This window comes from Mesoplodon densirostris, chromosome 20 (genome assembly GCF_025265405.1).
Source record: "Mesoplodon densirostris isolate mMesDen1 chromosome 20, mMesDen1 primary haplotype, whole genome shotgun sequence".
Lineage (NCBI taxonomy): Eukaryota > Metazoa > Chordata > Mammalia > Artiodactyla > Ziphiidae > Mesoplodon > Mesoplodon densirostris.
This window is the reverse complement of record NC_082680.1, coordinates 34,489,608-34,509,171: the sequence shown is the minus strand read 5'-3', so window position 1 is coordinate 34,509,171 and position 19,564 is coordinate 34,489,608. Positions and strand designations below refer to the sequence as shown.

Here is a 19,564-nt window from a genome sequence, read left to right as displayed (position 1 = left end):
TCTAGTGGCAGCTTTGTTGACATACAGGGTGTGTGAAGACAAGTACGGGGAATAAAATAGATTACTGGCACAATGTGCAGAGCTTAGTGACATTTTAGAGCAGAGAAGGGCTCCAAAACAGGTTAGGGTAGAGGAAAGAGGCTGGAGGCAGAGACAGTCAGGAGGCAGAAGCAGGGATGTCTGAACTCGGAGTGCCGCAGCAGGAATGGTGTGGGGCCGCTGGTGGGGCCAGTTCCGCAGGAGCGAACGAGGGGCCAGAGAGGTTCAAGGATGATGGGAGCCCAGACTCTAGGAAATACTGGTGCCATTAATAGAAATGGAGAACATGTGACGAAGTCCAGAGACAGATGCTGAGTGCTGAGTGCAGAGGAAATGTCCTGCAGAAAAATGCAAATGTTGAACTGAAATCTGGGAAAGAGGGCAGAGCTGCACATAAGGTAAGAATTTTTAGATATGGCAGATGAACTCTTAAGACTGAACGAGACGGATGAGAATGGGACTTTAGTGAAAAGACAATTCTAAGTGCTAATCTTCGGGAGATACTAACATTAATGGCTAATAGGAGGAAAATGAGTCAGAGAAGGTGTGACTGGAGAAATACAAGGAAAACTGGGGGAGCACAGTGTAATATACAGTTACACATATGCATATATACTTACTTATGAATGAAAAAGCTTAGCTCTTGATCTGAAGGATCACATAAGTTGATAAATGGACAGCAGGGTTTTCTAAAGTGTGTTCTAGGGCAGGGGTCCCCAACCCCCGGGGATACCGGTCCGCAGCCTATTAGGAACTGGGCCACACAGCAGGAGGTGAGTGGCGGGAGAGTGAGGGAAGCTTCATCTGCCGCTCCCCATCACTCCCCACGGCTCCCCACTGCTCGCATTGCCACCTGAGCCATCCCTCCCCGCCCCCCTCTGCCCCCACCCATGGAAAAACTGTCTTCCACCAAACCGGTCCCTGGTGCCAAAAAGGTTGGGGACCACTGTTCTAGGGAACACTAGTTTTATTAGCTGTTGAAAGGTATTTCATGATCAAAACAGGACTCAGGGATCAAAAAGGTTAGGATATTGGCCCTTTATCTACTGAAGAAATTCAAAGAGTCCATCACACTGACCCATAAACCCTTTTTGTTTTATATCCTCTAGATACAGCAGTGTATCTAGATAAGGAGCCAGCTTGAGAAATACTAATACGTCATAACATTTCAAAATTCACAGAATATTAAAACTGAAAAGGACAGCTGTGATAATTTCTTCCAATCGCTTCATTTTATACATGAAGAAAGTTAATTATATGATAAATTGCCTTATCCTTGGTAGGTGATGAATAAATGTGGATAGGAAAGCATATGAACAAGAGAAAAATAAAAAGGAAAATGACAAATAAAATAGAAATCAGACCTTTAAAAGCTACAATATTAGTTACCATTTGAGAGGTAACTTGCTTTTATGCTTATTGTTTTAGAATATTTCACAGTGTCATCCTGAAGAGGAAACTGAGGCCTCAAGGATCACATGGCCAGTGATCCAGCTGGTACACAGCAGAGCTCGAATTCAAACCCAAATCTGTCTTACTCTTGAAATCTGGGCTCTTGAACACAATGCCCTGTTGACCTGACAAGAGGGCCAAAGAAGAATCCAGTTCTTGGGTAAATATCCACCCTCACCCATGGATAGGGCCCAAGATAAAGCTTTCTTATACCGAATTGCCACTATACATAAATGTAAATAAAACCTAATGTAGCAAATTCAATATATCAAAAACTAGATTTACAAAACAGATCCTCAGGAGTATATTTATTTGTTTTTAAAATAAATTTATAAAAGAATCATCAAAATATTCTCCCTCACAATGTGAATATATTTATAATTATTTCATTCTATTAATTTTTTCTAGAGTAGACATCCTGCATAGGTCAAGATACGCCTTTAATATTTCAGCAAGGGTCTAAGTATATCATTTATGAAATTTTTCTAGGAAACTCACTTTCACTCATGAGAAATAAGTCCAAAAATAATCACTTTGGACCTCAGGCCATGAATTCATATTAATTTTAATGAGTTTTCCTTGAAATGATACACTATCTTTACTTGAGTCTGGTGATATACATACACAGAAACATAGGCCATCACATATACTTGCAAATAATACAGTCTCAAACTTTGAATCCCCAATTTAAAATAGTACCACATTCCCTTACAATTAGTGAAACAATTTAAGTGGTATTGATTTTTTTAATTCATTCTAGCATGTTATATGTAAGATCTAGTCAACTGGTAAACCATTTTTCCGCAGTGTGCATTATGAAAGAATAAGATTTATTCCCCCAAGTTATGATTTGTAAACCTAAGTTCACTGTAGATGGCTATGTTAGGTAACATGTCAGAAAAATATTTATGAAAGCTTAATATCAGTGAAAATCAAAAATAAAATTCACATGTAGTTCTAATTAAAAAACATATTTTGCCCTAATTTCTTGATAACTTGATTAAAAATTTAGTAAAGATTCTGATCTAACAATTTCTGAAAAATTAAATTCTTAACTGCTATATTGATCAGTAGAAATTTAACAAGGGTGGTTTTCTTGGTCTACATAGAGTTAGTTATAATTTATCTGTAATACTATCTCCCCCAAAGTATGTACCTTGAAACCTTACATTTTACTGTCAAAATGGGTTCAGGAAACATTGCAAATTCTATTTCTCTCTTACAGATTGACAATAAACCTCAGCACTGTACAAGCTCCTGCAAGTTCTTCAGTTAAAAAAAAATTAGCTTCATTTAATCCATCATTTCTCAAGCTCATCTATCAATATCCTGGTATAATTAGTGTCACAGGAAACAGGATTAGAAAACCTTGCTATAATGATAAGAAGGAGATAATCAGAATAAGTGTATGGTACCCAAATCATCTGTGTTAGATTCTGGAATTTATGTAATTTTATCATATTTTCTTTTTGAATGCTATTTTTTATAAAAGGATAATTGATTGCATACAGGCATAGCAAACAGCTTAAAATAAGAATAGGAGCATGCTGGGTACCAAGAAAGAGACATGGGATACTCAGGGTTTATGTGTCTTATACAAAGTAGGTAAGACACTGGTGTAAAATGAGAACAGTCGGTGCAATTAACGCTTCGCCAGGGTCACCGCTAAGGCACAAAGAGAGGCAGTAAGAAAAGAGCAAGTAGTTCATTTACTAAATGGCTGACATGCAGCATACTTACACGGCCCATTCAAGCTTCTCGTTCTTGATTGAGTTGTACAGAGCCTGTAAAGAGAGAAAACAAGGTGGAATTATTCTTTCCATCCTGTTTCACATTTTGCGTTCAGCAAATGACCAAAGCCAAAAGGCTTGAGTGAGTCAGCAAGCAACTCCCAGGGCCCTTGTGGGTCATGCTACTGGTACTGCAGAAATGAAGAAAACACAGGTGAGGCTAAGGAGCACAGGGCAGGTAGACCTCTGCGAAAGAGAGAGACTTTTCATGAAGTAAAAAATGTCATTTGTAAGACACACAACACTGTACTACATTTTACCACATGATTAAAATGAGACCATGTACTCTATTTTTCTTATTCAAAATATGGTCTTATAGTTTCATTGCTTTGGAAATTTCAATATTCATACCTTTTCATTAATGGAATAAATATAACTGTTTTCATAACAACTTAATGAGTAAGATACATGGAAGGGAGACTAAAGCCCAATTATGGGAAACTATCTTAGAATAATTTCAGAGTTTCTATACCAATGACTTAAACAGCTTTTTGTTTTGTTTTGTTTTTTTGTTTTTTTATTGGGGTAAAGTTGCTTTACAATGGTGTGTTAGTTTCTGCTGTACAGTCAAGTGAATCAGCTATATGTATGTACATGTATATGCCCTCTTTGTTGGGTTTCCTTCCCATTTAGATCACCACAGAGCACTGAGTTCCCTGTGCTATACAGCAGATTCTCATTAGTTACCTATTTTGTACACAGTAGTGTATATATGTCAACCTCAATCTCCCAATTCATCCCACCCTCCCTTTCCCGCCCTTGGGGCCCATGTTTGTTTTCTACATCTGTGTCTCTATTTCTGCTTTGCAAATAGGTTCATCTGTACCACTCTTTTAGATTCCACATATATGCGTTAATATACGATATTTGTTTTTCTCCTTCTGACTTCACTCTGTATGACAGTCTCTAGGTCCATCCACGTCTCTACAAGTGACCCAATTTCATTCTTTTTATGGCTGAGTAATATTCCATTGTATCAGAATGGCCATCATCAAAAAATCTACAAACATTAAATGCTGGAGAGGGTGTGGAGAAAAGGGAACCCTCTTGCACTGTTGGTGGGAACGTAAATTGATACAGCCACTATGGAGAACACTATGGAGGTTCCTTAAAAAACTAAAAATAGAACTACCATATGACCCAGCAATCCCACTACTGGGCATATACCCTGAGAAAACCATAATTCAGAAAGAGTCATGTACCAAAATGTTTACTGCAGCACTATTTACAATAGCCAGGACATGGAAGCAACCTAAATGTCCACCGACAGATGAATGGATGAAGAAGATATGGCACATATACACAATGGAATATTACTCAGCCATAAAAAGAAACGAAATTGAGTTATTTGTAGTGAAGTGGATGGACCTAGAGTCTGTCATACAGAGTCAAGTAAGTCAGAAAGAGAAAAACAAATACTGTATGCTAACACATATATATGGAATCTAAAGAAAAAAAATGGTTCTGAAGACCCTAGGGGCAGGACAGGAATAAAGATGCAGACGTAGAGAATGGACTTGAGGACATGGGGAGGGGGAAGGGTAAGCTGGGATGAAGTGAGAGAGTGGCATGGACTTATATACACTACCAAATGTAAAATAGCTAGCTAGTGGGAAGCAGCTGCATAGCACAGGGAGATCAGCTCGGTGCTCTGTGACCACCTAGAGGGGTGGGATAGGGAGGGTGGGAGGGAGACGCAAGAGGGAGGGGATATGGGGATATATGTATACATAAAGCTGATTCACTTTGTTATACAGCAGAAACTAACACACCATTGTAAAGCAATTATACTACAATAGAGATGTTAAAAAATTTTTTTTTAAAAAGCCACATGCACCCCAGTGTTCACTGCAGCACTATTCACAATAGCCAGGTCCCAGAAGCAAGCATGGACAGAGGAATGGATTAAGCAGCTTTTATGGGTCCCACCTCCTGACTCTGCTTTACAGTTGGTGAGTGTCGCACTGGCGGGTGAGGTGGTGCCGCAGACAGAAAGCTTCCTTGGAGCCTTCAAGGCTCTGTCCAGGCAGCAGAAGCCTGCCCCACCACACCTCCCAGCTCTGGCGTCACATGTAAGCTCCTTGTAATCACGTTGTTCCACTACAGCTAATCCAAGAAAATGCTACCTACACCTCTAGTTTCTTACTTTTGAGTGAGATGTTACAAAGAAAACACAAGTGCATCTCTAAGATATAAAACCAAAACAGCAAATTGCGTTGAAGAGAGGACTATGTGTCTAATAACATGATGCAGTTGGAACAGTTTTCTTTAAAGAAGGATTTGGACTTATGAGACTCATCTCATTCACTCTGAGACGGGAAAAGGGGGACCAGATGTCATCCAGCCCCTCATCTTCCACATGAGGAAATCGTAAGTTCATAACGTTTCCCAGGCAGCACAGCACAGCACAGCAGAGGCAGAACTGCCTTGTAGATCTATCTTCTAAGTGTGAGAGGCAGTCTACATGTGTGTGATCAGAAAGACTGCACCCAGGTAGTGAACGCCCTTTCTAGCAAAGCACGTTCCAATTCAGGACAAAGATGCTTAGTTACAGATTTTATATTATTTAAGATGCGATACGTGTGTCCTTAGCCAGTGTCTTGACAGACTCCATGGGAGTTCTTCAGTGTGGCTACAGTTGTCAGTTTACCTACTGCATAATTAGGGGAGCTAATAAAATTTAGGAAACATTTCATCATTATCAGGGTATGGTAAAACGTGTCCTCAAATACAGAAATGGTGAAACATCAAAAGAAAATAAGGGGTAAATCAAGGCACAAAGACCATGCTATAAATTGGATGTTCTTTTCGAAGAACTCAAATTCACTCAAGAACCAGGACAACCTATTATATAGCTAATGTCTCTTGAGTCTGCATGTACAGAAGTGCAGGGTCAATGTCTAGCTCCAGCCTCAGGAGACTCTTGCTGATAAGTGTCTGTACATGAATTCTATTACTTGTAGGAGCCGTCCTGAACCCACAAGTAATAGTGGGCTTTTCAGAAGAGACAGACCCTTAAAGGTACTTTATACACTATCACACTCAATACTAACCAGAGTAATTTAACAATATGGTAAAGATAAAAAAAAATCTGTTCATAAAGGTAGAAAATGATATCTAAGCAACTAGAAATTTTCCAATAAATTCAATTCTGCCCTAGATCAATTTTTTTTTCAAATTTTTTGCCTGTGAGAATATTTTCTTGAAGAAAGAACTGAGTTTCAAATGATAAGATTCTTGCTACCCTGTCAGCTGCACATCACACAACAAACTCTATTATAAAGGGTCTTGTAAAATTCAACAAACTTGCTATATTGTAGGTCAAGTCCTCTTTGTGTAAATGATAATGCAACAAATCTAAACAGGGGAGGCTATCCTTATCCTTTTCAATGAAAAAATTACAAAGGGATTTTCATGAATCTTTTTAGTGCTTTACGATAGTCCATTATTTCTCTTAAAAAAGGCAAATTTGCTTTGCAAATGCATCCAACACTCATATACCCTGATCACAACTGCCTACCCTTGTATCTACTTCACTTCGTTAGGAACTGAAGTCCCTTGATTCCCCCTCATCTCCAGCCAAGAGTCCTCACATCCTTTCCCAGGCAGCCCATCACCTCAACCAGTCTTGATGGTACTTTCCACTTCTTTGTCCCATGGCCTTTCTGTTGTACCTGAAAAGAAACACTGTAACTCTTGACCAATCCTATTCTGACTTCACATTATATTAGCTAAGACTTCTTTAGCTTCAAATTCAAAAATCTAAACTCTACCTTAAGGGTAAGGGGGACCTAACGTTTATGTAGCCAAACCATAAAAAAGATCCAGAGGGAGCTGACTACAGGGACACAGGAATTTAAAACTCTGCCCCCTTGTCAACCATTTCTCAATAAAATTGGGAAAAAAACATAAACTCTGCCCCCTCTCCTCTCAACTCTTCTCTTTCCATCCCAATCATCCCCACTCCCTGTTTCTTTGCTACACAAGAAACAATAAACATGTCCATATCAACAGCACCCATCCACATCTTTGTATCTCTCAATAAGAGAAACCCACAGTTCTTTTCTCCCAGCTCCAGTTTGAAAAGATTCCAATTGGTATGATGTAGGCCACCTGTCCTCCCCACTGATCAATCCATGTGCCTGGGAGATGAGGAGTTATGATTCGGCCCTTCCCTGCAGTCAAGGGGGCTGGGGCATCTACTACAGAGGGGTGGCACTGACTGGCCCCAAGTGCAGTCCTCCTGAGCTCCTGGTAGGCGACTAATTCAACATTAATAGAGAACAGTACACACTAACATCTCACACTTCCGCATTCATTCATGAGCCTCCTTTAACTTTTTTGCCATTTTCCCTAAAATGTATCTGCATTGGCATCTGTTCTTTCCTCCTTTCTGACAGGAAGGGAAGGAGTGTCCCATGCCTGCCAGGCTAAGCCTCTAACACAGGTCCTGACCTTCCCTTTCTGGGATAACAGCTCTTCCTTTACCTGCTCCTCTCTACCAGCTTTCAAACCTGTGCAGGTCTCTCCAAACCCCATCTCTGCAATTTAGTTGCCACACTTTGTTCCTCAGAACCTCTCCTGAGAGAAGTTTCAGCAATTCTTATCTCCGCTTGATCTATTCTCTTCAATCTAGTTTCCATCCCTGTTCCTCCATTAAAACTTATCACAAGGAATCATCAGCTTTCCTCGTTCAAGGCCACTCTAGTGTTCTGTATCTCTTCACCTTCAGCAGCACTGAATACTCTCAAATATTGAATATATTCTTCCTTATTTTCTGTGACACAATACATAGTTTCCTGAATTTTCTCCTATCTCCTTTGACAATCCTTCTCCTTACTCATATCTTCCTCATCTTATCCCTTAAATGTGGCTGAACCTGAGGGTTTATCTTTGGCCCATGTGAACTCCTGTGAAGTTCAGATTCGTGTGTCACAAAGCATCACAAACTCCGTAAAAAGGAACTAACTAGTACATGAAGGCCTAATAGTGAAAGTGTACTCTCAATCTTAGTAAACCCCGTTGATATAAAACATTTAATTTCTGGAGTACAGAAATACTACACATAAAGCCCAAGGATGGGTAGTTTATGGTGATATAAAACATTCCCAAGTCAGAATCCTAGGAATGCCAACATTTTTCTATCAATTGTTCCATTCAAAATACTTTTACATATATTTCTACACAATCAAGGAAGCTCCAGGTTAAAATCATCTTTACTACCAATCTTGCACCTGCCTACTAATGGCACAAGAACAAGCCTTTTAGTAATAATGTTTTTAGGAGAAATTGTTAAAACTCAAGAAACAACAAAACGGAATTTCAGAGCTGAAAGGGGCCTTAGAGGTCATGAAATAAATTCTTCCTTTTGTAGATGGGGAAGATGAAGCCCCGTGTTTAAAAAATTCTCTCAAGGTGCTATAGCTAGTTTTCATAAAGTTTGACTCAGAAATTACATTTCTCTCAGAAATCAAGTGACTACATTCAACTAACTACATTCTATCCTTTCAACTAACTAAATTCTTTCCTATCAGCTAACTATAGCTAACTACATTCTCTCTCCTAAAACCAAACTTGACAGCATCGTAAATGCCTGGCTTAGGTCAAGGCTCACGTGAAAGGGAAGAAGGCATGTGCCTCTCCTGGAATTGAGTCACGTAATGCTTGTCACTGTGATATTCTCTTCTTAAAGATGAGCTTGAAACAAGAGCCACCATTGCTGGGACACATGCTTGGGATGCCTCCGTCAGTGAGGATGAGGGTTTGCTGCACTGATCATATACTCCCACTCTACTTATGACCAAAGGTATTTGCCATACAAATGGCTGAAATTGGAGGTGTATTCGACAGCTTAGTAAAATAATTTATCTCTAGCTATGTGAGGGGTTAGCTGATCTAGGTCCAAGAAAGCAAGATTTGTGGTAAACACTGTCACCGAAGGCTTCCATTTCCCTGTGGCCATGAATTGGTAGCTGGAGACAAGTGGGGAAAGGGACCAAATCAATCTCAATGGGCCAGAGCAGCCCATATAAATTATATGCAGTGAGGTGATAGCCAGCTGTCTCAGGCTAAATAATGGACCCCCAAAAGATATCCAGGTCCTAAACCCCAGAACCTGCAAATGTTTCTGCATTCCACAAAAAGTTTGCAAACAGAATTAAGTTAATGATCTTGAATGGGAGAGAATATCTGGGCTGAGTGGTGTCTCTATAAGAAGGCAGCAGAGGGAGATTTAACAAAGACAGAAGAGAAGGTAACACAAAGAAGGACAGAGAAATTGAAGTGATACAGACACAAACCAAGGAATGCTGGCAACCACCAGAGGTTGGAAGAACCAAGGAAGAGATTCTCTCCTAGACCCTCTAGACGAGCGCAGCACTGTCCACACCTTGATTTCAGACGTCTGGCCCCCAAAGTTGTGAGACAATAAGTCCCTGTTGTTTTAGAACACCAAGTTTGTGGTAATTTGTTGCAGCAGCCCTAGGAAATTAACACACGAGGTATAAATAGAAGACAGATATCTGAATAAAGAATGATCATACCCACAGGTTGATTTCTAGAAACTTTTCCAGAGTCAGTCCCCAGGTAAAACACTGTTGTCTACCAGAGTGCTCTCAACTAAAGTATGAGGGTATGTGCCAGAATCAGCCAATGAACTTTTTAAAATATTGATCAGAGTCCCATCCCAGATCTACTGAATCAGATTCACAGATTAGGAACCTAAACATGAATATTTCCAAATGATCCACACATAACTCTGATACAAACCCTTGGTTAAAAATCACTGCTTTGTGAGGTTACCTGTCTTCTGCTAACTGAAATTCCTGCAACTTAACCCAGGAGCTAGACAATAATCAAATACCTCCACTGAGACTAAAGAGGGCAGAATGATTCCTCAGAGTTGAAGTTCATCATGTTTAAGAATGAGAAAGCAAAGTAACTCGCTTAAATTACAGAGGTCGTGGTATCTTGGTCTAAATTTACTTTTAAGTCTTTGGTCTTCAACTTTTAATTGCTTCTCATCGAGATGATAAAATGCAATTTTATTCAAGGCTTAGCACCATCTTTGACAGCCCACACACGGTTCTCTGAAGTCCCTATTACCATGCGTCGGGTAACCATGAGTCTCTTTCTCTCCAGAACCACATTTGGAATCTATGAAATTCGTGTATTTTTGTTCAATCATCTCTCAACTCCAATGATTTTTCTTTCTCTGTGCTCCTTGAATTACTATGAAAAGTATAGGGGATAACACAATTTCCAGTTTCCCTTCGTGAGACTGACAGTGACCACAGTGAAATTTGTACCCAAGAATTATGACACCATCAACACCATGGCTATCTTGTTCAAGTGCAATGCTGGTTCATGCAGATATTCAGATCAAGCAGACTTCTGAGTATAGAACTAAATCTGGAAAATGTTATCTGAGAAAGACTGTGTTTGAAAAAGACATTGGTTAAAAATTAATAAATCTAGTTACCATATGAATTTCAAATTGGTTAGAAAAACTCAAAATATCTTAAAGCAATGGCCCTCAACTTTTATTTTCTTCCCTATACCTTAAAATAATATTGAGAAACTGCATTACTCCCTCATTAAAGAGGGCTTCCCTAAAACTAATATTTAGAATGGACTCTTTGTTTGCCCCTCTACCCGTGGAAGTTGCTACACCCGTGCAACACACCAAATAAAGTTATGGGTGAGAACTGTGCCGCCGCCTTCTTTTTTTCGTTTTCTTAAGTGGCAGAAGGCAATTGTCAAGCAGAAGTAAAAAAGGATAAACAGCCTGAAACTCTGACCACAAGGGTATTCATAGGTAGATCCATTTTAGGGAGAAGAACATATAAAGGATGAGTTTCTGGAAACTGATTCCCATACCCAGTGGAAAGTTTCCATGTACCCAAGTTTAAAGAACACGACATTAAAGAACACATATTAACAAGCAACCTTGCAGGCATTCCTCTCTTTAGCTCTCATTCAGGGTGACAAAAGCATGCTCAATATAAATAACTTATTCTGAGTTTAGCTTTTTCTCACATCTATAGTCAGATCTATTTTTTGGATCCAGTCACCATGTAAACAGAGTCAAAATCTATGTCATGGAGCGCTAACTTACCACATGTTGTGGCGCACTTACAAACCCAGCCAGCAATGGCAGAAACATCTAACCATTAAGTGTCTGACTCTACTGCAGAGATGAGCCAATGCCAAACCATAACAGATACCACGACAATAACATAAAAGCACTCACCTTACTGAAAGGGAATCTGAAGTACAATTAATATGCATGATTCATCACATAACAAACACTTGTGAGTACATCTATAGGCCATAGTGGCATTATGCTAGGTGTAGAAGAATCCACTCTGCCTTCAGGGGCCTCTTATGTAAGGATAACAAAACATACTGCTAATCCTGACTGAACTTGACCTAATGGAGAATTAGCTAGCAGAATCAACTTTTTACTTCCTGCCATCAATGTGCAAGACACTTTCACACATAGTATCTAATATGTGACATCATATTACAAGTAATTTTTAGAGAAATATTTAATAGAAGAGAGAACAGATCCAGTCTCAGGATCTAAGAATTTGAGGGAAGGAGGGGGTTCGTCAATCACGAACTTGCCCTTTCAAGACAAATAATTTCATTTACATGGTTTTCATTTTCTAACTATGTGCTATGAGAGGGTTGTATAAGGTTACCTTTTTTGACCCCCTTCCAGATCTACCATTCTATGATTCTACTTCAAAAGGATCTCAGAAATCACCTGGTCAAACTCTCAAACTAGTTCTTTCCCTAGTCCCTACTCCCTTTTCCTGTGTCCCTTACTTATTTCTCCCCATAGTTATTGATTAGTAGCATCACTATCTGCTCCCAAATCCCAGGTATGACTCTATAAATTAGAAAATAAAATTAATTTTTAAATTGCATATGAAAAGAATGAAAAAGGGAAAGACTGAGGAAGACTGACTCCCTAAGGGGGAGGAACAGCAAGTGGGGCTCGCCTGATTGCCTACTGTCAAATATATCTTTGTGAGCTAAAATAGGAACCACCCTTCCTTATCACCAAAGGGGGGAAGATGCAGCCAAAGATAATACTAAATACGCACACCTACCAAAATATTTGGTGAGCAGCTCTGGAGGTGCACTCAACCAAACCTTAAAGGGAACAAAAATGTTCCCTTTATTACCATTTATGCTGACACAGTACTACAAACTATTACATACACACACACACACACACACACACATTCTTTCATTTCATTCATTCTGAGGGTAGAATTGGTCAATAAGGTGTCATGAGTATTTCTACAGAGCGTATTCCTCCTAAACTGCATTTTCTACACCTTATGATTACCTTCCATTTGACTGGCTGCTGTGTCTTAAGGAAACTTTCTTAACTATGCTAGTTCAAATAACATTATTCAAAATGTAAATGTATTTAAATACAAAATAGCCACTAAGTTCCTTTTTCTAAATTGAGGCATAATTGACATATAACATTATATTAGGTTCAGGTGCACAACATAATGATTTGATATTTGTACTAAGCTCCTTTCTGAGCAAAAACTTAAGTAGAAAGAATTTTTTTCTCCTTGTTAATACTGTAAACATATCCCTCAACACAATAAAAGCCATATATGACAAGCCCACAGCTAACACCCAAAGTGCCTGCATCAATTTACATTAAAAAACTGAAAGCTTTTGCTCTAATGTCAGGAACAAGACAAGGATGCCCATTCTCACTGCTTTTATTCAACATAGTATTGGAAGTCCTGGCCAGAGCAATTAGGCAAGAGAGGGAAATAAAAGGCATTCAAATTGGAAAAGAAGAAGTAAAATTGTCACTATTTGGAGATGACATGATATTATGTATAGAAAAACTTAAAAGACTCCACAAAAAAAACTTGTAAAACTAACTTAAAAATTCAATTAAGTTGCAGGATATGAAATCAATATACAGAAATCTGTTGATTTCTATACACTAATAATGAACTATCAGAAACAGAAATGAAGAAAACAATCCCATTTATAATTTCATCAACAAGAATAAAATACCTAGGAATAAATTTAATAAAGGAAGTGAAAAACCTATGCACTAAAAATTATAAGACACTGATGAAAAACATTGAAGATGACCAAATAAATGGAAAGATATTCTGTGTTCATGGATTGGAAGAATTAATATCATTGAAATGTCCTATATTACCCAAAGCAATCTACAGATTCAGTGCACTCCCTATCAAAATTCCAGTGGCATTATTTTCACAGAAATAGAAGAAAATAATCCTAAACTTTGTGTGGAGGCACAAAAGACCCCAGATAGCAAAAGCAATTTTGAGAAAGGACAAAAAAAGCCAGAGGCATTACACTCCCTGATTTCAAAATATATTACAAAACTGTAGTAATCAAAACAGTATGATAGTGACATAAAAACAGACATGCAGATCAATGGAACAGAAGAGAGAGCCAGAAATAAGTCCACACATATATTGTCAATTGATTTATGACAAAGGAGCCCTGACTATACAACAGGGAAAGGACAGTGTTAGGGAAAACTGATCAGCCACATGCAAAAGAATGGAACTGGACCACTATCTTACACCATATACAAAATTTAACTCAAAATGGATTAAAGAGTTGAATGTAAGACCTGAAACCATAAAACTCCTAGAAGAAAACATAGGCGGTAAACTCCTTGACATTGGTCTTGGTGATGAGTTTTTGGATTTGCACAAAAAGCAAAGGCAACAAAAGCAAAAATAAATAAGTGAGACTGCTCAAACTAAAAAGCTTCTGCACAGAAAAGGAAATCATCAACAGAATGAAAAAGCAATGAACTGAATGAGAGAAGTATTTGCAAACAATGTCTGATAAGGGGTTAATATCCAAAATATACAAAGAACTCAAACAACTTGATCACAAAAAACAAACAAACAACTCAATTAAAATATGGGCAAGGGATCTGAAGAGACATTTTTTCAAAGAAGACATACAGATGGCCAACAGGCAAATGAAAATATACTCAACATCACTAATCATCAAGGAAATGCAAATCAAAACCACAATGAGACATCACCTCACACCTGTCAGAATGGCTGTTATCAAAAAGACAAGAAATACCAAGTGTTGGCCAGGATGTGGAGAAAAGGGACCCCCTGTGCACTGTTGGTGGGAATGTAAATTGGTGCAGCCACTATGGAGAACAGTATGGAGTTTCTCACAGAAATTAAAACTAGAACTGCCATATGACCCTGCAGTCCCACTTCTGGGTATTTACTGAAGGAAACAAAAACGCTAATTTTAACATATACTGAAAAGACATATGGACTCCTATGTGCACTGCAGCATTATTTTATTTATAATATCCAAGATATGGAAACAATGTACGTGTCCATGAATGGATAAACTGCTTTCTCCCTCTCTCTCTCTCTCTCTCTCTCTCCACACACATACACGCACGCACACATACACACACGCACACATATACACACATACACACACACACAAAGGAAAATTATTCACCCATAAAAAATGAAATCTCGCCATTTGCAATAAGATGGATGAAGCTTCTGAGTGTTATGCGAAGTGAAATAGGTCAGAAGGAAAAGATAAATACCATGTGATCTCATATATGTGGAATCTAAAACAAAAAACACACAAAAACCCCAAGCTCATATAGAGAAAAGATTGGTGGGGTTGCCAGAGGGGTGGGGTAGGGATGGGGGAGTGGGAGAAATGAGCAAAGGGGTTAAAAGGTACAACCTTCCAATCATAAGATAAATAAGTCATGGGGATGTAATGTGCAGCACGGTGACTATAGTTAACAATACTGTGCTGTATATTTGAAAGTTGTTAACAGAGATCTTAAAAGTCCACATCACAAGAAAAAAATTTTTTGTTAACTATGTAAGGTGATGGGTGTTAACTAGACTTATGGGGTGATCATTTCACAATGTATACAAAGATCAAATCATTATGTTGAATGCTGAAACTAACATAATGTTATATGTCAATTATACCTCAACTTAAAAAAAAAACCTGTAAACATATCCTAATGAGTTGATTTGAATATCAAGTCTAAATGCTGGTTCAATATCAAAAAACTGACTAAGACTCATCAGCAAGCAGGTAACATAGCTGAGTACAGTAGCCAGGGAGATACTCTTGGGAATTAGAGAAAGCCCGATCTAGAGGGGTGGGTGACACTTAGCTGTAGCCTGATTTCAACCAGGTGGGAATGTGGATTCACTATGGCTAGCTCTTATTATTTTTCAGAAGTAGCTGGAAGTACAAATTACTCAAGGCTCACAAATTTTCAAGTGTGGCAACAAAAAGAGCAACAAAAACAAACAAAAAAAACCCCACTGTGGGCCAAACTAAACACATCTGTTATCCAACAGGACATCAGCGTTGAAATTCTGATTAGAATGAAGTTATCAGAAAACTGTCAGGAAAGAACAATGAGAATCCCAAATAGAGAACAGATACAGCAAAACTTCCTGGTTTATGATGTAGAGACTTAACACTTCTGAATATTGGATGTTTCACTTGATGAGATTTCTCTAACTCTGTGAGGATGCTCTAGCCATTTCTCAATGGCTGATATTCCACTGATGATAGATAATAATATAGCCATCTATGAGGCCACACTACGTGAGGCATTGTGCTAAGAGAGTTATTTCTATTTAACCTCACTGAGTCCTCACAGCAACTGTATGAATGAGGTATCATTATCCCTGCTTTAGAAATGACATACCTAATGCTCATAAAGGTTAAGTAATCTGCCAAAGGTCATAGCGCAGAGCTGGGGATCTAAAGACAGGTCTGTCTGAAGCCAAAGTCTGTGCTTGTAAAGTCTGCCCTAATCCTGATGCAATACTGACATATATAACATACTATAAAATAGTATATATACAGTATATATAAAATGTTTTAAGTTAACATAGATTGAGCAATAGATTTTACAACTTCAATAAGTGCTTTGTTGTTAAAAACTTACTAGATGCTAGTTTACAAATTTAAAAACAAACAATGCTATTCAGATTCTTCCATTTCTTCGCCTTTTACTTTCTGTTATATCAGCTCAGGACTTTCTGTTATATCAGCTCAGGACTTGTTATTTAGTTTATTTAAAAGTAATGTTTTCACAAGGAAAGATATCCACGATCCTGAGTTCTTACCTGAGAAAACAGCGTACCTGTGCTGACGGTCAGTCATTCCATTCTCCTTTAACCTGTCATGCATCTCTGTCACCTACCTGCATGCTCCAACTGCCTATGTGGCATGCCTGCTTGACTCCCTGTATTGCTCTAGCATACAGTAACCACAACAAATATTTTATCCTAACATATGCTGAGAGGTCAGGGGAAAGTATTTTTTATAACTACTAAACAATGATAAGATTGCATTTTTTTCTATAATAGTATTGTATACAGTATAAGTATTTATACAGAATAGTATTTTTTTATAACTATTAGAAGACTAGTTCACGTTTGTGACATGAACAGTATAGTATAACATAACAGTTGTAACAACTGTGACAATATTGTATAAATAAATCTCTTAAAACTATTCACTCATTCATTCATACATTCAGTCAACTGAGTCTCTACTACCTGTCAGGTGGGCAGGTTGTCAGGTACTCATACAGGCATTGAAAGCCCAGTGGTGAACAACACAGGCATAGAACTTAGATTTAGTGGGGGTAGAAAGACCGTAAAAGAATAAGAAAACAAATAAAGATTATTCGGTCATTTTCTGGTAGGCTACCAAATAATTATTATAAGGTAATTAAAATAAGGTAACAATAACTCAAAAAGTAGCTTTAGACTGGATGGTGGAAAAAGCCTCTCTGCAAGGAAATTTAGCATGGAAGCGACAGCCATAGGAAGATAAAGGGAAAGAGCTCCTGGCATAACTGAGCCTGGTGGGTCTGAGAAACAAACAAGGCCAACATGGCTAGAGCACAGCGGCCTGAGACGTGGCTCCTGACAAGGACAAAGAGGTAAACACGTCACACAGGGTTTTTGACCAGAAAACAAGGGTTACTTCCGCGTGTGTTGGGCAACCACTGGAGGATTTTAGCAGTAGAGTGACCTGCTCTAATTCATGTACTTAAAGGTCGCCCTGGCCACCAAGTGGAGAAACGATTGGAAGAGAGCACGGGAAGCTGCAGTGAGACTGGCGGTGTCTGGTGAGGGGTGGTGTTACTGGGCTTGGGGGGGGGCAGTGCAGACTGGGGATGTATCAGACCATTTTCCTAAATTGTGGGAGAAGAATGGCCCATTTTCACACACCTCAAGCACAGGTAAAAAATTGGGTAAGACAGTTCCAACAGTGGCACCAGAGACAGATTGCTCTCCGTTAGTATTTAAAGTCATTTAAGCTAAAACTGGGGTAGCTATATTAGAATATGCGGTCAAAGGGGAAAAGTAAGGTGCAAAACAGTCTGTTTAGTATGTTCCCACCGTGTGGACAAAATGTATCTATGTTTGCTCTCACTACATCTCTGAAAGGATACAGAAGAAACCACTGCTGAGATTTCCTTTGTAGAAGGCAACTGGGGGAATGGAGTGGGAGAGAGAATTTTCCATGGGTAACCTTCTGTACTATTTGAATGTTTACCACACCATAAATGTTTTACTTCTTCAACTAAAAATCTAGATACTTTATTTTAAACTCCTCACACATGTGATCAAGACTCTCCCTCTCTTTAGTCCCCACCATACCTCATAAATTGTCTTGACCACGGCATGTTTTAAAGAAACAGGTGTTGAGAAGACAAGGACCTCGGTGATGATGACCCTGACACCCTGACACCATGACTCCCATCAGGGAGGCCAGAGCACAGAACAAAGAACAGTGGACTAGAAATCAGTTCACTTGTATCAAACCTGCCCCTTCCATCGGCTGTGTGACTTTAGGCCACTAACACTAGCCTTTGGTTGCTTCATCGGTAAAGATAACAATAATCTACCTCACAGAATCGTGAGGATGAAATCAAACTGTCAATATGAAAACATCTGTACTTTGTAAAGCAACACGTGAATGAAAGGTACTATTGTTACATACAGTCCATGCTTGTCCTACTCAAGACTTTACAGGACACTTGAAGTAAACATCCAGAATCCATCCATTCCATTCCCCATGCCAAGCATGCTGGGCCTGGGGAGAATCACTTATTTTGAATCAAATTGGCAGTTTGGCATTATAGACAAATATGCCAACAACTAACATTTACTGAGTAGTTAACAAGTGCCGGGACCTGTACATGTATGACATTGTTCACCACCACTCATGGGTATTATTCCCATTTTACAGATGAGGAAAATGAGGGTGCAGAGAGGGTAAAGAGAGTGTTATTAGGTGGGAGATCTCAAAAAGGAATCACAGGCAGTTTGATTCCAAAGCCTTTTAAATTTTTTCCTTCACTTTTTTTCCTTGACTTTTTTTCCCTTGAAAAATCTAGGCTTTCACTTCCTGTCTTCACTTCAGGGCAGAGGAGCTTGAATCTGTTATATAATTCTCCCTCCAAAACCTACAACAATAGGAGTACACGTCTCTGACCACTCAGACTAGTATACTATTCCCCCAAGAGAACTCCAACCTGGACGGCTAAAACGGTTCGCAGCTACAGTCCCACTTTAGGACATGCCAGGCTGGGTGTCTGACAACTGAGAAGATATGATCCATACAGGTGACATTTATTGAGCTGCTACATGCTGAGCACTTATATCTACTATTTCATTTAACCCTCTACAACCTACGAAATAAGTATGACTTAGTCCATCTCACTGATCTCAAAGCTATAGAGTAGGCAGATTGTTACTTGCTGCAGGTTGTAGGGTACCAGATCAAGTGCAGGAGGCCAGTTAAATGTGAACTTCAGATAAACAATGGCTAACTTTTTTCAAGCATAGGTATTACCTCCCAAACTTTGCATGAGGCATACTTATACTAAACATTATTTATTACTTACCTGAAATTCAAGTTTAACTGGGTGTTTTGTATTTTTATTTGCTAAATCTGGCAACTCTCCCTGGTGACAGAGTTGCAGTGGCAAAACTGGAACTCACGCATAGGACCATCTGCCTCCAGAGCCCAGGTTTCTATTCACTGCTTTACATCTCTTGTCCTTCCCAAGATGGACTTGCTGTGACTGCGTCAAAACCCTCCTGGGAAGAGGATATGTAGCTCAGGTAGAAGAGGAATTCACTGAAGTACCAATGGAAAGATTACAACATATATTCTGAAAAGATCTGCATCTTCAAACAAAT

General features: G+C 38.9%; 1 protein-coding gene across 7 annotated transcripts in view; it reads right to left on the bottom strand.

Annotated features, from left to right (window-relative positions):
- PSD3 (pleckstrin and Sec7 domain containing 3) overlaps nucleotides 1-19,564 on the bottom strand; it is a 567,622-nt gene that overhangs the window by 159,098 nt on the left and 388,960 nt on the right. For all 7 annotated transcript variants that reach the window (XM_060086127.1, XM_060086126.1, XM_060086131.1 and 4 more), the window contains one exon: nucleotides 3,232-3,275. In XM_060086127.1, the coding sequence (XP_059942110.1) occupies nucleotides 3,232-3,275 (44 nt within the window). The remainder of the gene's footprint in view (nucleotides 1-3,231; nucleotides 3,276-19,564) is intronic.